General features: G+C 50.6%; 1 protein-coding gene across 1 annotated transcript in view; it reads left to right on the forward strand.

Moving 5' to 3' along the window:
• Window positions 1–16,571, forward strand: part of LOC121274108 (glutamate receptor ionotropic, kainate 5-like) — a gene marked incomplete at its 3' end in the record, with an annotated part of 576,200 nt that overhangs the window by 251,609 nt on the left and 308,020 nt on the right. Inside the window, exons 10-11 of the mRNA XM_041181261.1 lie at window positions 648–755; window positions 14,136–14,339. Of these exons, the coding sequence (XP_041037195.1) occupies window positions 648–755; window positions 14,136–14,339 (312 nt within the window). The remainder of the gene's footprint in view (window positions 1–647; window positions 756–14,135; window positions 14,340–16,571) is intronic.

Here is a 16,571-nt window from a genome sequence, read left to right on the forward strand (position 1 = left end):
CTCTCTCCCCCTCCCCGGAAGGTGCTGACTCTCTCTCCCCCCCCTCCCCTGAAGGTGCTGACTCTCTCTCCCCTCCCCTGAAGGTGCTGACTCTCTCTCCCCCTCCCCCTCCCCTGAAGGTGCTGACTCTCTCTCCCCCTCCCCCTCCCCTGAAGGTGATGACTCTCTCTCCCCCTCCCCTCCCCTGAAGGTGCTGACTCTCTCTCCCCCTCCCCCTCCCCTGAAGGTGCTGACTCTCTCTCCCCTCCCCTCCCCTGAAGGTGCTGACTCTCTCTCCCCCTCCCCTGAAGGTGCTGACTCTCTCTCCCCCTCCCCTGAAGGTGCTGACTCTCTCTCCCCCTCCCCTGAAGGTGCTGACTCTCTCTCCCCCCCTCCCCTGAAGGTGCTGACTCTCTCTCCCCCTCCCCTGAAGGTGCTGACTCTCTCTCCCCCTCCCCTGAAGGTGCTGACTCTCTCTCCCCCTCCCCTGAAGGTGCTGACTCTCTCTCCCCCTCCCCTGAAGGTGCTGACTCTCTCTCCCCCTCCCCTGAAGGTGTTGCCTGGACAGTCTGTTTGCTCCCACCCTGGGAAAGCTCCCTCCCACAGGGCCTGATTTTGGGATTAATGTTGAGTGTGGTGAGTTTGACCGGCTGTGTCTCTATCCTCAGATTGGGAGTTGGCACTCTATTCGAGGTCTCATAATGGACGCCACCTTCCTCGACATCAACGTCTCCGAGACACTCATCAACAAAACTCTCATCGTCACCACTATCTTGGTGAGTTCACCTCCCCTATGCCGCCAATCCTTGGCTGTCCCAATCCGCTCCCCATTTCTGCCCCCCTCGTTTGTGCCTCTACCATTGCTGCTTGTGCCCCCTCCCTTCGCTCTCCATTCTACTTTCCCTACCTTTTCCCTACCTCCCCCTCCCTTATGCCCCATTTCCTTGCCCTATCCTTCACCCTCTACCACTGTCCATCCATTGTTCCGGTCCCGGTCCTGCTCCCTCCCCCTCTCATTCCTCAACCTCTCCACAAGTCCCGAGCATTCTTGAGGGAATATTTCTAACTGTTTGGGTGTAAGTCTATTTGGTGAGTGTTTATGTGACCATCTGATTGAGTGTCTATGTATGTGAGATATGTATAAGTGTGTGAGTTTGAAATTGTGCATGCAAGAGTGTCAGTGAGTGTATAAATATAAATCTGAGAGGCTCTGTAACTATAAGAGCTTGGTTGTGTAAATCTGTATGCATTGTGTAAGTGTGAGTCTGTAAGTGTCTGTGTTTAAGTGTGTGAAAGTGTGTGATGAGTGTAAGAGTGTGTGTGTATGTGTGTCAAAGTGAGTGGTGTGTCAGTACGTGTGTGTATATTAGTGTTTGTGAGTGAGTGTATGAGTGAATGCGTCTTTGTGAGTCTGTGTCTGTAACTGAGTGTGTTAGTGTGAGTGTGTGAGTCGAGGTGTGAATTGGCGAGTGTGGGATTGGAGGTGTGAATCGGTGAGAGAGTGTGGAGGTGTGTTTTAGGTGAGTGTGAGGGTGGAGGTGTGAATTGGTGAGTGAGAGTTTGGAGGTGTGTTTTTGGTGAGTGTGAGGGTGGAGGTGTGAAACAGAGAGTGTGAGAATGGAGGAATGAATAAATATGTGTGAGAATGGAGGTGTGAAATGGTGAGTGTGAGATTGGAGGTCTGAATCGGTGAGTGTGTGAGTAGAGATGTGAATTGTTAAGTATGTGACAGGAAGCCTGAATCAATTGTATGAGAGTAGAGGTATGTATGGATGAGTGTGTGAGTGTAGAAGTGAATCAGTACATGTGTGTGGAGGTGTGTAAGTGAAGGAATGAATCAGTGAGTGTCTGAGTTGCGGTGTGAATCAGTGAGCGTGAGAGTGGAGGTGTCAATCTGTGAGTGTGTGAGTGTTGCGGAAATCGGAGTGAACACTCAGACCCGGGAGGTTTGTCTTGGAAGCCTTTTATTAAAATTGTGATCTCACGGAGAGCCCAGCAGCTTACAGTGTAGCTAGCTGACACTCTGCCTAACATCTCTTTACACACATAGATATAGCAGAAGGTTCGTGACAGAAGCTTGGGCAATTACAATAGTTTCAAATGGCTTCAAAGGATAGCGACCAGTGTTCGTGTTTCAACGGTTAGACAGGACAATGTCAATGGTTTAGCAAATAGATAGTGTTAATGGTTACACATTCTGGGCAATGCACACACAATAGTTTGTCTCTTGGGTTTCACCAGCGTATCTGACATCCGGAGCCTCTTTGTCTGGGAAGGTAGCACTGGCCCTTTGATTTGCTAATGTATGCGCTGGCTGTGTGACTGGGGACTTTCTACAGTAATTTCATTATATATGGATTTCAATTTCCTTCCCCAATTATACATGTATTTTACTTCATTCACAATTATACAGGTATTTTATTCCTCCACAGTCCCTCCTTGTTAATCTTTTCTTTAAAATTAACACCAGTGAGGAATAATCATCATCATAAGGTGGTTCATAACCATAAGGAAAAGGCCGATCCCTGGCAGGGTAAACGTTTTCTCCCCACGTGGGTTTCACTGGGGCCAGTGCGTATCAACTGAGGGAGAATGTGAGCTCCTCCTAATCCAGTGCTGAGTCCATTCATAGCTCCATTAATACACCAGGTATAGCAAATCCTCATAGTAGCACATGTACAACACCCTATAACACCTATTAGAACTAACTCAAGTAAAACATACAGCAGCCCACTTCCCCAATCGGAGAACCACCCTGTTACTGTAGCCCACCAGAAATCCTTGTTATAAACACTGCTCAACCTTTCCCCAACTGTCTTTATTTCTCGCACTTTATCCATAACATGCTGTCCCAGGTCAGTGATATTCTCAGAAACATCTGGCACATAGGTGCAGCATTCTGAGCCTATTAGGGTACAAGTGCCACCTTTTTTAGCTAGGAGGAAATCAAGGGCCATTCTATTTTGTAGAGCTGTCAGGCGTAGGGCTGTCATTTCAGTAGTGGTAGCTGTAATCTGTTTCTGTGTCTCAATCAAAGCGTCAGCTGTCGAATTGGCAAATTTTTCAAGCGCAGCTGCCAGGTTGATAGCCTCTCAGGAGTTACACGAGGTCCTGTATGAGGGGATGAGAACCATCCAAAATCGCCCGGACTCTGAAATGCTACAGCGATGCAGACGCATGTGTGGGTTAATATCTAACTTACTTATATAGCGGAGGTACAGATTCAAACATGCTGGATAGCAGCAACCACTCCAGGTGGGAGTGGGAGAGGCCCTTCCCCAATTATCGCCATCTTGATTAATGAGGGAAGATACTTGCAGCATTCCAGGCAGCCAGGGATATGCTTTTTCTCCACAAACCCAGTAAGTACCATTTAGAGGATTTTGAGGACCATAACTACCAGGGCTAGTAAATATGGTGTTTCGACAACCACTGTTTCCCAGGTTATAGGTACTGGTTGTAAGGGTCGAACACCAACAGGTGGCGTTTATTGGTTCCAGGGGGGGCTTGATCTTTATCCCATGCTTTGTGTAGTTCCGCCCCTCAGCAGGGGGGAGAGTGACAGAACCACCCTTTTAAACATATTGGGTTCCGCATCATCTGACTGGACATGAAAGTTTGTGAGATCCTTTATTTCTTCCTCAGTCAGGGGTTTTGCCTGATAGATGCCTGTCTCGGCCCCATGGTGGGGAATCTGGGCACATATCCAGCAGGTGCCCTGTCCTACCTGTCCAGCATAGGTGCAGCATAAAGACAAAGGAGTGTTGGGGTGTGAATCCTTTAGGTACACTCCATAACAAACAGCAAAAGGACAACATATAGCAAAAAACAGTATTTGATACATAATGCAAGTTAATACACTATGAGCAATGGTTAAACGACTGCTGGACAATGTTTCTTGCAATGAGTGGCGTGAATCCAATCCTCCTTCCCTTTAACCTTCAGGGCCGTTCGAGTGGTCAGCAGTACCAGATAGGGTCCTTCCCACCTAGGAGAAAGAAAATCTCTGTTTAAATTTTTCACATACACGATCACCCAGCTGAAAGGTGTGTATAGGTGTATCTCCCACTGTCTGAAAGGTGTGTATAGGTGTATCTCCCACTGTCTGAAAGGTGTGTATAGGTGTATCTCCCACTGTCTGAAAGGTGCGTATAGGTGTATCTCCCACTGTCTGAAAGGTGTGTATAGGTGTATCTCCCACCCGAGCCTGCCTGACCCTCTCGTGTAGTTCAGCTGCAGCTTTACAAATTGCCTGGGAGTAAGCCAGGGACTGTTCATCATTCCAAATTAAGGCTAATTTCTCAGCACAAACAGGAGGTCGGGCTCCGGTCATCATGGGGTGTCCCATGAGGGCTTCATGGGGTGTTACTCCAGTAACTCTATTCTTTTGGTTTCACATAGCGAAGAGCACCACTGGGAGCGCTTCGGGCCCCGAGAGATTATTATCCTGACAAACCTTGGATAAGGCGTTCTTCAGTTCCCCATTCACCCTTTCAACTATTCCTGAGGACTGTGGCTGGTACAGAATATGCAGCTTCTACTGAAAACCCATGATCTGCACTAAATCCTTCACTATCTTCCCAGTAAAGTGAGTTCCCCGATCACTGTTTATTCCCATAGATATTCCATACCCAGGTATCAGTTCTTTCCACAATATTCTCACTACTGTTCGTCCATCGTCCCTTCAGGTAGGGTAGGCTTCAACTCATCGGGTGAACGTATCTACTATTACCCATAAATACTTATACCCTGAGGCCAGGGGCATATGCAGCAAATCAATTTGCAAGTTCTCGCAAGGCATTTTAGGCATTGGCAGGTGATCGTACTTAGTTACTGCTGTCCCTTTATTATTCTGCTGGCAAGTTAAGCAAGAACGAGTGATTTTTTGTGTAGTTGGAGTGATGCCAGGTGCAAACCATTGTTGGTTTATTGCATGTTGCTTCCCCTCTTTGCCCATGTGTGCCTGTGCATGCACCAGGCGACACACAGGGACAAAAACCCACTTCGCGGACAAACCAGTCCACCGTCCGAATGGAACCAGAAACCATTTTTGTAACAGCGTTGTGCCTTTTCCCATGACCGTGTTTCTTGGTTGGTACAGTTTTGTTGGGCTGCCTGCAAGTCGGCAGACTCCAGGGCAGGAAGGGGGTGGGGGGCAATTCGGGACACGGAGCACTTGCAAAAGGGGGGTTTGTGCAGCTGTAACTTGTTTGGCCGCTTGGTCAGCTCGAGCATTCCTTACAGAGACATCATCGGCCAGTTCAGCGTGCGCTTCACATTTAATAATCGCCAGACGTTTAGGCAATTGAATCGCTTCTAGGGGGTTCAGCAGGAGCTGGGAATGTTTAATAGACCGACCCGCTGATGTAACAAAACCCCGACTCTTCCATATTTGACCAAAATCGTGGACAACACCGAAGGCAGATGGGGTTATAAATATCGGCTGCTAGACCTTTGTCCAGGATGCAAGCTCTGGTTAGGGCAAATAGTTCTGCTGCCTGTGCTGAAGTGCCGGGGGTGGTGGGGGGGTAGTGTGTAAGCTTCCACGATGTGGTGTTGGCTCACGACAGCGTAACCGGCGATGAGGTCGCTGATAGGAGCCGTCGGTGTAAAAAGTAACGTCTGGGTCCCGAAGGGTTGGGGGGGGGGGTCCATCTGCAAATCCGTTCCGGGAGAAGTGGACAGTTCGACCAGTGCAATACAGTCATGCTCCACCTCTTCAGGGGACTCGGGGACAAAAGCGGGGTCAATGGCCAGCGACTGACGATAGGTGTAGTTGGGATGTGATAATAAAATAACTTTGTACCCCGGGCGCCGAGAGGCAGTAAAATGTTGTGTAGCAGCAGAATTTAGCAGCAGTGTGACGGCGTGGGGCACTCGCACCTCACAAGGGTGATACTCTTTTGAGGAAATTCCATTGTAACTCTTTCGAGTACAAACACGTTTCCATCTGTTCCTATTCAGATGAAGTTACATTGTTTCATAGTTTGCCATGGTGAGATTTGAACTCTTGATCTTGGGGTTACAAGCCCAGTACCATAACCACTTGGCTATCATACCAGAACTCTCACAAGGGTGATGGAGGACTAACGGCAATGACTTCTCAATCATTGACAGCGTGGAGACAATCAGGCATCCCCCTCACCACAGCGGCAAGAGCCGCGGAATAATAAGCAGTCCGGTCGCCTACCTCCATTGTGGTCTTGAGTAAGAACTCCGGTGGCCAATCCCTTCTTTTCGCAAACATGGAGCTGGAAGGGAGGCTCATAGTTGGGTCGTCCCAGAGCCGGGCCCGAGGTCAAAGCCGCCTTGACAGCTTTAAACGCTGCCTCCTGTTTTGAGGTCCACTGGACAAACCGCAGGCACTTCCTTCATCGTAGCTGCACAGAGGACAGCATCATATAGACGGTAATCTGGAATCCACTGGCTGCAATAGCCCACTATACCCAGCAAGGAAAGAATCTCTCTCTTTGTTTTAGGGGCAGGTATCCGCAGGAAGGCTTGTACTCATTCAGGTCCGATCTACCGAGTCCCTGTTTTTAAAGTGAATCCCAGGTACTGTACCAGTGACTGGCAGAACTGCCATTTACTCCTAGATACTCTATGGCCTCTTGTTGCTAGGAATCGAAGTAAGGTTACTGAGTCTTTCACACAGTCTGTCAGTGTAGGTGAGGCCACTAAAAGACCATCGGCGTACTGTACAAGTGTGGGGTTCCCATTTAAATCACATTCGTCCAAGTCCTGTTTCACTGCAGCAGCGGATACAGCAGGACTTTCAGTGTATCCCTGGGGAAGCCTTGTCCAGGTATACTGCTGCCCCTTATAGGTAAAAGCGAACAGGTGCTGACTGTGGGGATGGAGGGGGATAGAAAAGAAAGCGGAACACAGGTCTATCACGGTATAAACCATGGCGGTGGTCGGGATGGAGGACAGGATCACATTTACATCAGGTACTACCGGTGCTATGGGGACCACAATGCTATTTACGGTTCTCAAGTCCTGTACAAAACGCCATTCGTTTGCTCGTCCGATTTTAGGTTTCGGTGATATGGGTGTGTTACAGGGGATTACAGTGGGTTTAAGAACCCCTTGTTGAAGCAGAGCATTTACAACGGGAGCTATGCTCGTCTCAGCATCAGGAGTTAACCGATACTGCCGAACACAGGGCAGGACAGCATTTTATCACAGCTTAAACACGATGATCTGGGGCGGAGAGAGCACTCAACCGACATGATTTTTATGCAAAGCCCACAGACCACCCTCGACTACGTCTAACACATGGGGACCGACAAGGTCAGGCTGCTCGGTGGGGGCCGGGGGGTGGGGGGGGTGGTTGGTGTCATTGAAACTCCGCTAGGGGTTTAATTACTTTACAGGAGACCCCAAAAATCTCGGGGAAATAGATCCTACCCTCAACAGATCCGAACCATTCAACTGACCCAATGCATTCAGAGGTAGGGGTCTGCTGAAGTCTTTTTATCATGGGACCTATATGGTGTGACTGAAAGGGGGGGCCGAATTGCTAGGGTCACATGGGGCACAGACTCAGAGTTTACTTGAAACAAAGGCTGTTGCTCTGCGGTCAAGTGTACCAGTACGCCCAAGCCCAAGTGTACCGGTACACCCAAGCCCAAGTGTACCAGTATGTCCAAGCCCAAGTGTACCGGTACACCCAAGCCCAAGTGTACCTGTACACCCAAGCCCAATTGTACCGGTACACCCAAGCCCAAGTGTACCAGTATGTCCAAGCCCAAGTGTACCGGTACACCCAAGCCCAAGTGTACCAGTATGTCCAAGCCCAAGTGTACCGGTACACCCAAGCCCAAGTGTACCGGTACACCCAAGCCCAAGTGTACCGGTACACCCAAGCCCAAGTGTACCAGTACACCCAAGCCAAGTGTACCAGTATGTCCAAGCCCAAGTGTACCGGTACACCCGAGCCCAAGTGTACCAGTATGTCCAAGCCCAAGTGTACCAGTACATCCAAGCCCAAGTGTACCGGTACACCCAAGCCCAAGTGTACCGGTACACCCAAGCCCAAGTGTACCAGTATGTCCAAGCCCAAGTGCACCGGTACATCCAAGCCCAAGTGTACCAGTACACCCAAGCCCAAGTGTACCAGTACATCCAAGCCCAAGTGTACCGGTACACCCAAGCCCAAGTGTACCAGTATGTCCAAGCCCAAGTGTACTAGTACATCCAAGCCCGCCTCGCCAAATTAAAGGTAGGGATCAGGGCAGATGGGAGACACTGTTCCTATCAGAGTGCTGACCCTTTGATGATATTCGGGGTTATCTTTCACTGTATACCATGCGGTACAATGGAGACGGGAGTAATTCAGCACCGCCTGTAACAAGCTGTTTAGGGTTTTAACAGGCGGCATGCTAGGTAATCCATCAAGTTCTTGCCACAATCAGCCCATCCCTGCCATGTAAGGATTATCTTCAAGTTGCCAGCATATAAAATTGTTTCAGACTTAGGGTTGTCCTCAGGCACAAGGAGCAGAGAAGTTACCTGGTGAGATTGGGGTGTGGGCACTTCCATGTACATCCCTTGTGGTGTGCAGTAAATAGTGGCCCCTAATTTTCACAGAGTTTGGTGTCCCAACAAGGGCAAAGGAGTAGTTTTTGAAACCATCAGATGCTCTTCCACACGGTTGTCCCCCAATGACAAGGCAACTCACTTCGATAGAGGCTCCGATAGGGGAACGCCTGCTACTCCTACTGTTACTACCCTTTTCTGGCTAAGGGGTAATCCCAGGGAGAGAGGGACAAAGGAAAGGGTAGCGCCAGTGTCCACCAAGGCTCGTAAATGTGTGTCTCCTATTCTAAGGGTTACCACAGGGTGCTCTTCAGAATCTTGGGGAAGTGATATAACTGCTCCCTGTACCACAGCCTCCCCTGGTCCCCCTATTCCTGGGGGAAAGGGTTACTGGAAGTAAAGGAGGGAATCGCCACAGTCTGCTGGCCCTGAGACCCACCGGATTCCCTCGGGGGTCCCGATCGACATTCTCTGGCCCAGTGTCCCCTTTTTCCGCATTTATGACAGGTGTCAAGGGACTTGTCTCTTCTCTGGCTTTTTACTTGTCTCTTACATTTATCTTGATGAAAAAATTGGGTCTTTTGCAGATTGGAGCCCTCTCGGGTGCTAACAAATAATCCCTCTTGGTCCATATTAACCAAGGCCGTGGTTATTTCAGACCATTTCAAAGTTTGCCAATTTAAGTGTCGCATTTTGAAAGACTGGGCATGTTGGGGGAGCACTGCAATTCAGCAGTGTTTGTATGGCTAAGGGTCCATTTCCTCCCAGGGGGAATGCCCGCATACTCCTCCCAAGCATTACAGAATCGGGCCAAAAAATCCGGGGTGCTTTCCTCTTACCTTTGCAGGCACCGATTTACTTCCCCCATGTCCCCGTGTCTTTGCGCTGCTGCCTTAATAGCAGTTTTGCCCCTGCCCTGCGGCCAATGTTTTAAACTTTCATTCCCTCCCTCTGCTAGCTCATTGTCTCTCTCCTCCAGTCTCCGTTCTCTCCAGGCGGAACCAGAATGGTATTTTGTAAGGCAGCCCAGGAGCTACCGTAATGAGATTTCAATAAGGCTTGCAAATCGTCCGGAAGGGGCTGGTAAATTTCACACATCTGTTCTAGCCAGTTGAGGAAGGCAGCGGGGCGTTTTATAGGATTGGGCTCTTCGGCTATCATAGCTCGAGCTTCCGCTGGAGTCCAGGGTTTGAGTATAGCCGTGTCACCAGTCATAATTTCAGGATTCTGAACCACAGGAGAGGTGTTCCTTTTGGCAGATAGCTGTGTGTACCTTGCTGGACCATCGTCATTGGTCTGACCACCAACGCCGACGTTCTCTATTTGAGTTTCGAGGCCAGATGGAGTACTCTCCGGGTCATTACTTGATGGTCCCGCTCCTGCCCCCTCTCCTAAACTGGCCCCTGCAGCTGTGGCTGCCCCATTGGGTTGTCTCTAGGCCCCGACTATTTCTGTAAGTTGGCCCGTTGAAGGGTCAGGAAGGGGAGGTCAGCCAGGGTTGCCAGATGCCACCGGTCTTGGATACAAAGCACAAGGTCCCATTGGGTCGGTGCTGAGGGGATACGATGGTGGTGGGGGGGTGCAGATGATGCAGGGTCGGCGGGGGGGGGCACATCTATAAGAACAGTCTCGGGGGCTCCGTTTTGGTCCACCATCGTTTCGCTACCTTTATTCTGATTTTTATTCTTTACTTTGGTGGGGGGGGTTAGTGGCCTTTCACCACCTCCATCCATTTACTGAAACAACCCATCACATAGTCAAGATCCCAGTTGGGGATCTCCAACCCCATTAGCTACCCCATCCCACCAAGCCTGGATGAGGGGTATTTTAAATCTCCCCCCATCTGGGCCATTCTCCCTGCATCCGCCCATACAGATCACTGCCAAATGGCACCGCATACCGATCGTCGCCTGTTTCCCATATAACAACGTCGGCTGGTCACACGGGAGGGACCAGTGGACCTCCTACCAGCTGACGAGCTTTGGTTACCGTTATCCTTCATTTTGTCCGTTCTCTTACCCATCTTTAGGGGTCCCGTATTCAGTCCCGGTTTGAGTTTGTTCATAGTACTTTGAGAGGTGGAGTGGGGGTTGGGGGTGGGGGGGGGGCGGGGGTGGTCGTGGTGTCAGAGCCCGCTCTGCTAATGAGACTTCCCATTTTTCGGAATAGAAAACACAATTAACAGCATTTCCTACCCTATATGTGCTCACCGATGTGTTAAAAGTTCCTTAACAAGTCCTCCGATTCTCTGGGTCACTTAAGTCTCTTTGATCAGTAGCTACCCTTTTACTCGCAGTCCCCCTTTCAGTTGGGATGCTAATTCACTGCACTCCCCCTCTCAGCTAGGATGCAGTTCGTACTCTCACTAACTTAGGAGAGTTATTCCGCCCTTTCTCCGCGAGGGTTCTTTGTCAGGGATCCGAAGGCCCAGGATTTCAATCACCTCTCCAATTCAAGAGGCCACTGGACTTCAGTCGGATCCCATCCTCATCGCCAAATTGTGGCTGAAATCGGAGTGAACACTCAGACCCAGGAAGTTTGTCTCGGAAGCCTTTTATTAAAATCGTGATCTCATGGAGAGCCCAGCAGCTTACAGTGTAGCTAGCTGACACTCTGCCTAACATCTCTTTACACACATAGATATAGCAGAAGGTTCATGACAGGAACTTGGGCAATTACAATAGTTTCAAATGGCTTCAAAGGATAGCGACCAGTGTTCGTGTTTCAACGGTTAGACAGGACAATGTCAATGGTTTAGCAAATAGATAGTGTTAATGGTTACACATTCTGGGCAATGCACACACAATAGTTTGTCTCTTGGGTTTCACCAGCGTATCTGACATCCGGAGCCCCTTAGTCTGGGAAGGTAGCACTGGCCCTTTGATTTGCTAATGTATGTGCTGGCTGTGTGACTGTTTGGGGACTTTCTACAGTAATTTCATTATAAATGGATTTCAATTTCCTTTCCCAATTATACGTGTAGTTTATTTCATTCACAATTATACACGTATTTTATTTCAGTCACAATTAAGCATGTAATTTATTCCTCCACAGTGAGCTGAGGTGTGAATCGGTGAGTGTGAGAGTGGGGGAGTGTGAATCGTTGAGTGTGTGAGTGGGGAGGTGTGAATCGGTGACTATGAGAGTGGAGGTGTGAATCGGTGAGTGTGTGAGTGGGGAGGTGTGAATCAGTGAGTGTGAGAGTGGGGAGGTGTGAATCAGTGAGTGTGTGAGTGGAGGTGTGAATCAGTGAGTGTGTGAGTGGAGGTGTGAATCGGTGAGTGTGTGAGTGGAGGTGTGAATCGGTGAGTGTGAGAGTGGAGGTGTGAATCGGTGAGTGAGAGTGGGGAGGTGTGAATTGGTGAGTATGTGAGTGGAGGTGTGAATCGGTGACTATGAGAGTGGAGCTGTGAATCGGTGAGTGTGAGAGTGGAGGTGTGAATCAGTGAGTGTGAGAGTGGAGGTGTGAATCGGTGAGTGTGAGAGTGGGGAGGTGTGAATCGGTGAGTGTGAGAGTGGGGAGGTGTGAATTGGTGAGTGTGAGAGTGGGGGAGTTGTGAATCGGTGAGTGTGAGAGGGGGAGGTGTGAATCGGTGAGTGTGAGAGGGGGGAGGTGTGAATCGGTGAGTGTGAGAGTGGGGGAGGTGTGAATCGGTGAGTGTGAGAGGGGGAGGTGTGAATCGGTGAGTGTGAGAGGGGGGAGGTGTGAATCGGTGAGTGTGAGAGTGGGGAGGTGTGAATCGGTGAGTGTGAGAGGGGGGAGGTGTGAATTAGTGAGTGTGAGAGTGGAGGTGTGAATCGGTGAGTGTGAGAGTGGAGGTGTGAATCGGTGAGTGTGAGAGTGGAGTTGTGAATCGGTGAGTGTGAGAGTGGAGGTGTGAATCGGTGAGTGTGAGAGTGGAGTTGTGAATCGGTGAATGTGAGAGTGGGGAGCTGTGAATCGGTGAGTATGAGAGTGGAGGTGTGAATCAGTGAGTGTGAGAGTGGAGGTGTGAATTGGTGAGTGTGAGAGTGGAGGTGTGAATCGGTGAGTGTAAGAGTGGGGAGGTGTGAATCCGTGAGTGTGACAGTGGGGGAGTGTGAATCAGTGAGCGTGAGAGTGGGGAGGTGTGAATTGGTGAGTGTGAGAGTGGAGGTGTGAATCGGTGAGTGTAAGAGTGGGGAGGTGTGAATCCGTGAGTGTGACAGTGGGGGAGTGTGAATCAGTGAGCGTGAGAGTGGGAAGGTGTGAATTGGTGAGTGTGAGAGTGGGGAGGTGTGAATCAGTGAGTGTGAGGGGGGGGAGGTGTGAATCGGTGAGTGTGAGAGGGGGGAGGTGTGAATTGGTGAGTGTGAGAGTGGGGAGGTGTGAATCGGTGAGTGTGAGAGTGGGGAGGTGTGAATCAGTGAGTGTGAGAGTGGAGGTGTGAATCGGTGAGTGTGAGAGTGGAGGTGTGAATCGGTGAGTGTGAGAGTGGAGTTGTGAATCAGTGAGTGTGAGAGTGGGGAGGTGTGAATCTGTGAATGTGAGAGTGGGGAGCTGTGAATCGGTGAGTATGAGAGTGGAGGTGTGAATCGGTGAGTGTGAGAGTGGAGGTGTGAATTGGTGAGTGTGAGAGTGGAGGTGTGAATCGGTGAGTGTAAGAGTGGGGAGGTGTGAATCCGTGAGTGTGACAGTGGGGGAGTGTGAATCAGTGAGCGTGAGAGTGGGGAGGTGTGATCGGTGAGTGTCCGAGTGGGGGTGTGAATCGGTGAGTGTGTGAGTGGGGAGGTGTGAATCGGTGAGTGTGAGAGTGAGGGTGTGAATCGGTGAATGTGTGAGTTGAGGTGTGAATCGGTGAGTGTGAGACTGGGGAGGTGTGAATCGGTGAGTGTGAGAGTGTGGGTGTGAATCGGTGAATGTGTGAGTTGAGGTGTGAATCGGTGAGTGTGAGAGTGGAGCTGTGAATCGGTGAGTGTGAGAGTGGAGGTGTGAATCGGTGAGTGTGAGAGTGGGGAGGTGTGAATCGGTGAGTGTGAGAGTGGGGTGGTGTGACTTGGTGTGTGTGAGAGTGGAGGTGTGAATCGGTGAGTGTGAGAGTGGGGAGGTGTGAATCGGTGAGTGTGAGAGTGGAGGTGTGAATCGGTGAGTGTGAGAGTGGAGGTGTGAATCGGTGAGTGTGAGAGTGGGGAGGTGTGAATCGGTGAGTGTGAGTGGGGTGGTGTGAATCGGTGAGTGTGAGAGTGGGGAGGTGTGAATCGGTGAGTGTGAGAGTGGGGTGGTGTGACTCGGTGAGTGTGAGAGTGGAGGTGTGAAGCGGTGAGTGTGAGAGTGGAGAGGTGTGAATCGGTGAGTGTGAGAGGGAGGAGGTGTGAATCGGTGCATGTGAGAGTGGGGAGGTGTGAATCGGTGAGTGTGCGAGTGGGGAGGTGTGAATCGGTGAGTGTGAGAGGGGGGAGGTGTGAATCGGTGAGTGTGAGAGTGGGGGTGTGAATCGGTGAGTGTGAGAGTGGAGGTGTGAATCGGTGCATGTGAGAGTGGGGAGGTGTGAATCGGTGAGTGTGCGAGTGGGGAGGTGTGAATCGGTGAGTGTGAGAGGGGGGAGGTGTGAATCACTAAGTGTGCACAGTCACAAACTGTCTTGATGTCACTGCAGGAAAACCCATATGTGATGAGGAAACACAATTTCCAGGAATTAACGGAGAACGATCAGTATGAAGGGTTCTGTGTTGACATGCTGAAGGAGCTGGGAGATATCCTCAAATTCAACTTCAAGATCAAGCTGGTGGAAGACGGACTGTATGGAGCCCCCGAGTCGAACGGTTCATGGACTGGCATGGTGGGCGAACTCATCCAGAGGGTAGGAGCCATGGCATCAATATACAGTCAATTACACAGGGCAAGACTGGCATTGCCCAAGGGGGGCACAGGTAACAGCTGAGAGCAGAGGCATTGCAGGGCACATAGAGGCTATTCAACCCCCTGAGCCTGTTACACAGGAACAGGAGGAGGCCCATTCAGCCCCTCAAGCCCATGACACAGGAACAGGAGGAGGCCATTCAGCCCCTCTAGCCAATGACACAGGAACAGGAGGAGGCCATTCAGCCCCCTCGAGCCTGTTACACAGGAACAGGAGGAGGCTATTCAGCCCCTCGAGCCTGTTACACAGGAACAGGAGGAGGCCATTCAGCCCCCTCGAGCCTGTTACACAGGAACAGGAGGAGGCCATTCAGCCCCTCTAGCCAATGACACAGGAACAGGAGGAGCCCATTCAGCCCCCTGAACCTGTTACACAGGAACAGGAGGAGCCCATTCAGCCCCCTCGATCCTGTTACACAGGAACAGGAGGAGCCCATTCAGCCCCTCTAGCCCATGACACAGGAACAGGAGGAGGCCATTCAGCCCCTCTAGCCCATGACACAGGAACAGGAGGAGCCCATTCAGCCCCTCTAGCCCATGACACAGGAACAGGAGGAGGCCATTCAGCCCCTCGAGCCTGTTACACAGGAACAGGAGGACGCCATTCAGCCCCCTGAGCCTGTTACACAGGAACAGGGGGAGCCCATTCAGCCCCGCGAGCCTGCTACACAGGAACAGGAGGAGCCCATTCAGCCCCTCGAGCCTGTTACACAGGAACAGGAGGAGGCCCATTCAGCCCCACTCGAGCCTGTTACACAGGAACAGGAGGAGGCCATTCAGCCCCTCGAGCCTGTTACACAGGAACAGGAGGAGGCCATTCAGCCCCTCTAGCCCATGACACAGGAACAGGAGGAAGCCCATTCAGACCCTAGAGCCTGTTACACGGGTACAGGAGGAGGGCATTCAGCCGCTTGAGCTTGTTACATGGGCACAGGAAGAGGCCATTCAGTCCCTCAAAGTGTTACACAGGAAGAGGAGAAGGCCATTCAGCCCCTCCCGATAACCTCCCCAAACAGGGGAAATCCTTCAGCACTATCAACACTGCGCCAAACCTTTAATCCTCTTTAACCCCTCGCTTAGACACCATAAAAGTCCATTCTGAGGAAGTGAAAGGTAGTGATGCAGCTGCTCCTAGGCATTTAACCCTGAGGAGTGAGAGGGGAGGGTGGGGATCAGCAGAAGGGACCCGAAAGAACTGACAATGAGTGAGCAATGAATGGACACGGCATGGTCACGGGGATCTCACTCATTGGGAACCAACAAGGTTACCATCGAAATTCTCAGCTTCCAGAGTGCCTCAAACATCCAGACAGCCAATCAGCACAGACATTGTAACCACAGACCAATCAGCACAGGCACTGTAACCACAGACGCAATCAGCACAGACACTGTAACCACAGACCAATCAGCACAGACACTGTAACCACAGAACAATCAGCAGAGACACTGTAAGCACAGACCAATCAGCACAGACACTGTAACCACAGACCCAATCAGCACAGACACTGTAACCACAGACCAATCAGCACAGACACGGTAACCACAGACCAATCAGCACAGACACTGTAACTACAGACCCAATCAGCACAGACACTGTAACCACAGACCCAGTCAGCACAGACACTATAACCACAGAACAAGCAGCACAGACACTATAACCACAGACCCAATCAGCACAGACACTGTAACCACAGACCAATCAGCACAGACACTGTACCCACAGACCAATCAGCACAGACACTGTAACCAAAGACCCAATCAGCAAAGACAATGTAACCACAGACCAATCAGCACAGACACTGTAACCACAGAACAATCAGCACAGACACTGTAACCACAGACCAATCAGCACAGACACTGTAACCACAGAACAATCAGCACAGACACTGTAACCACAGACCAATCAGCACAGACACTGTAACCACAGACCAATCAGCACAGACACTGTAACCACAGACCAATCAGCACAGACACTGTAACCACAGACCAATCAGCACAGACACTGTAACCACAGACCCAATCAGCACAGATACTGTAAACACAAACCAATCAGCAAATGTAATGTAACCACAGACCCAATCAGCACAGATACTGTAACCACAGACCCAATCAGCACAGACAATGTAACCACAATCCAATCAGCACAGACACTGTAACCACAGACCCAATCAGC

The sequence above is a fragment of the Carcharodon carcharias genome (genome assembly GCF_017639515.1).
Source record: "Carcharodon carcharias isolate sCarCar2 chromosome 29 unlocalized genomic scaffold, sCarCar2.pri SUPER_29_unloc_5, whole genome shotgun sequence".
NCBI classification, from domain to species: domain Eukaryota; kingdom Metazoa; phylum Chordata; class Chondrichthyes; order Lamniformes; family Lamnidae; genus Carcharodon; species Carcharodon carcharias.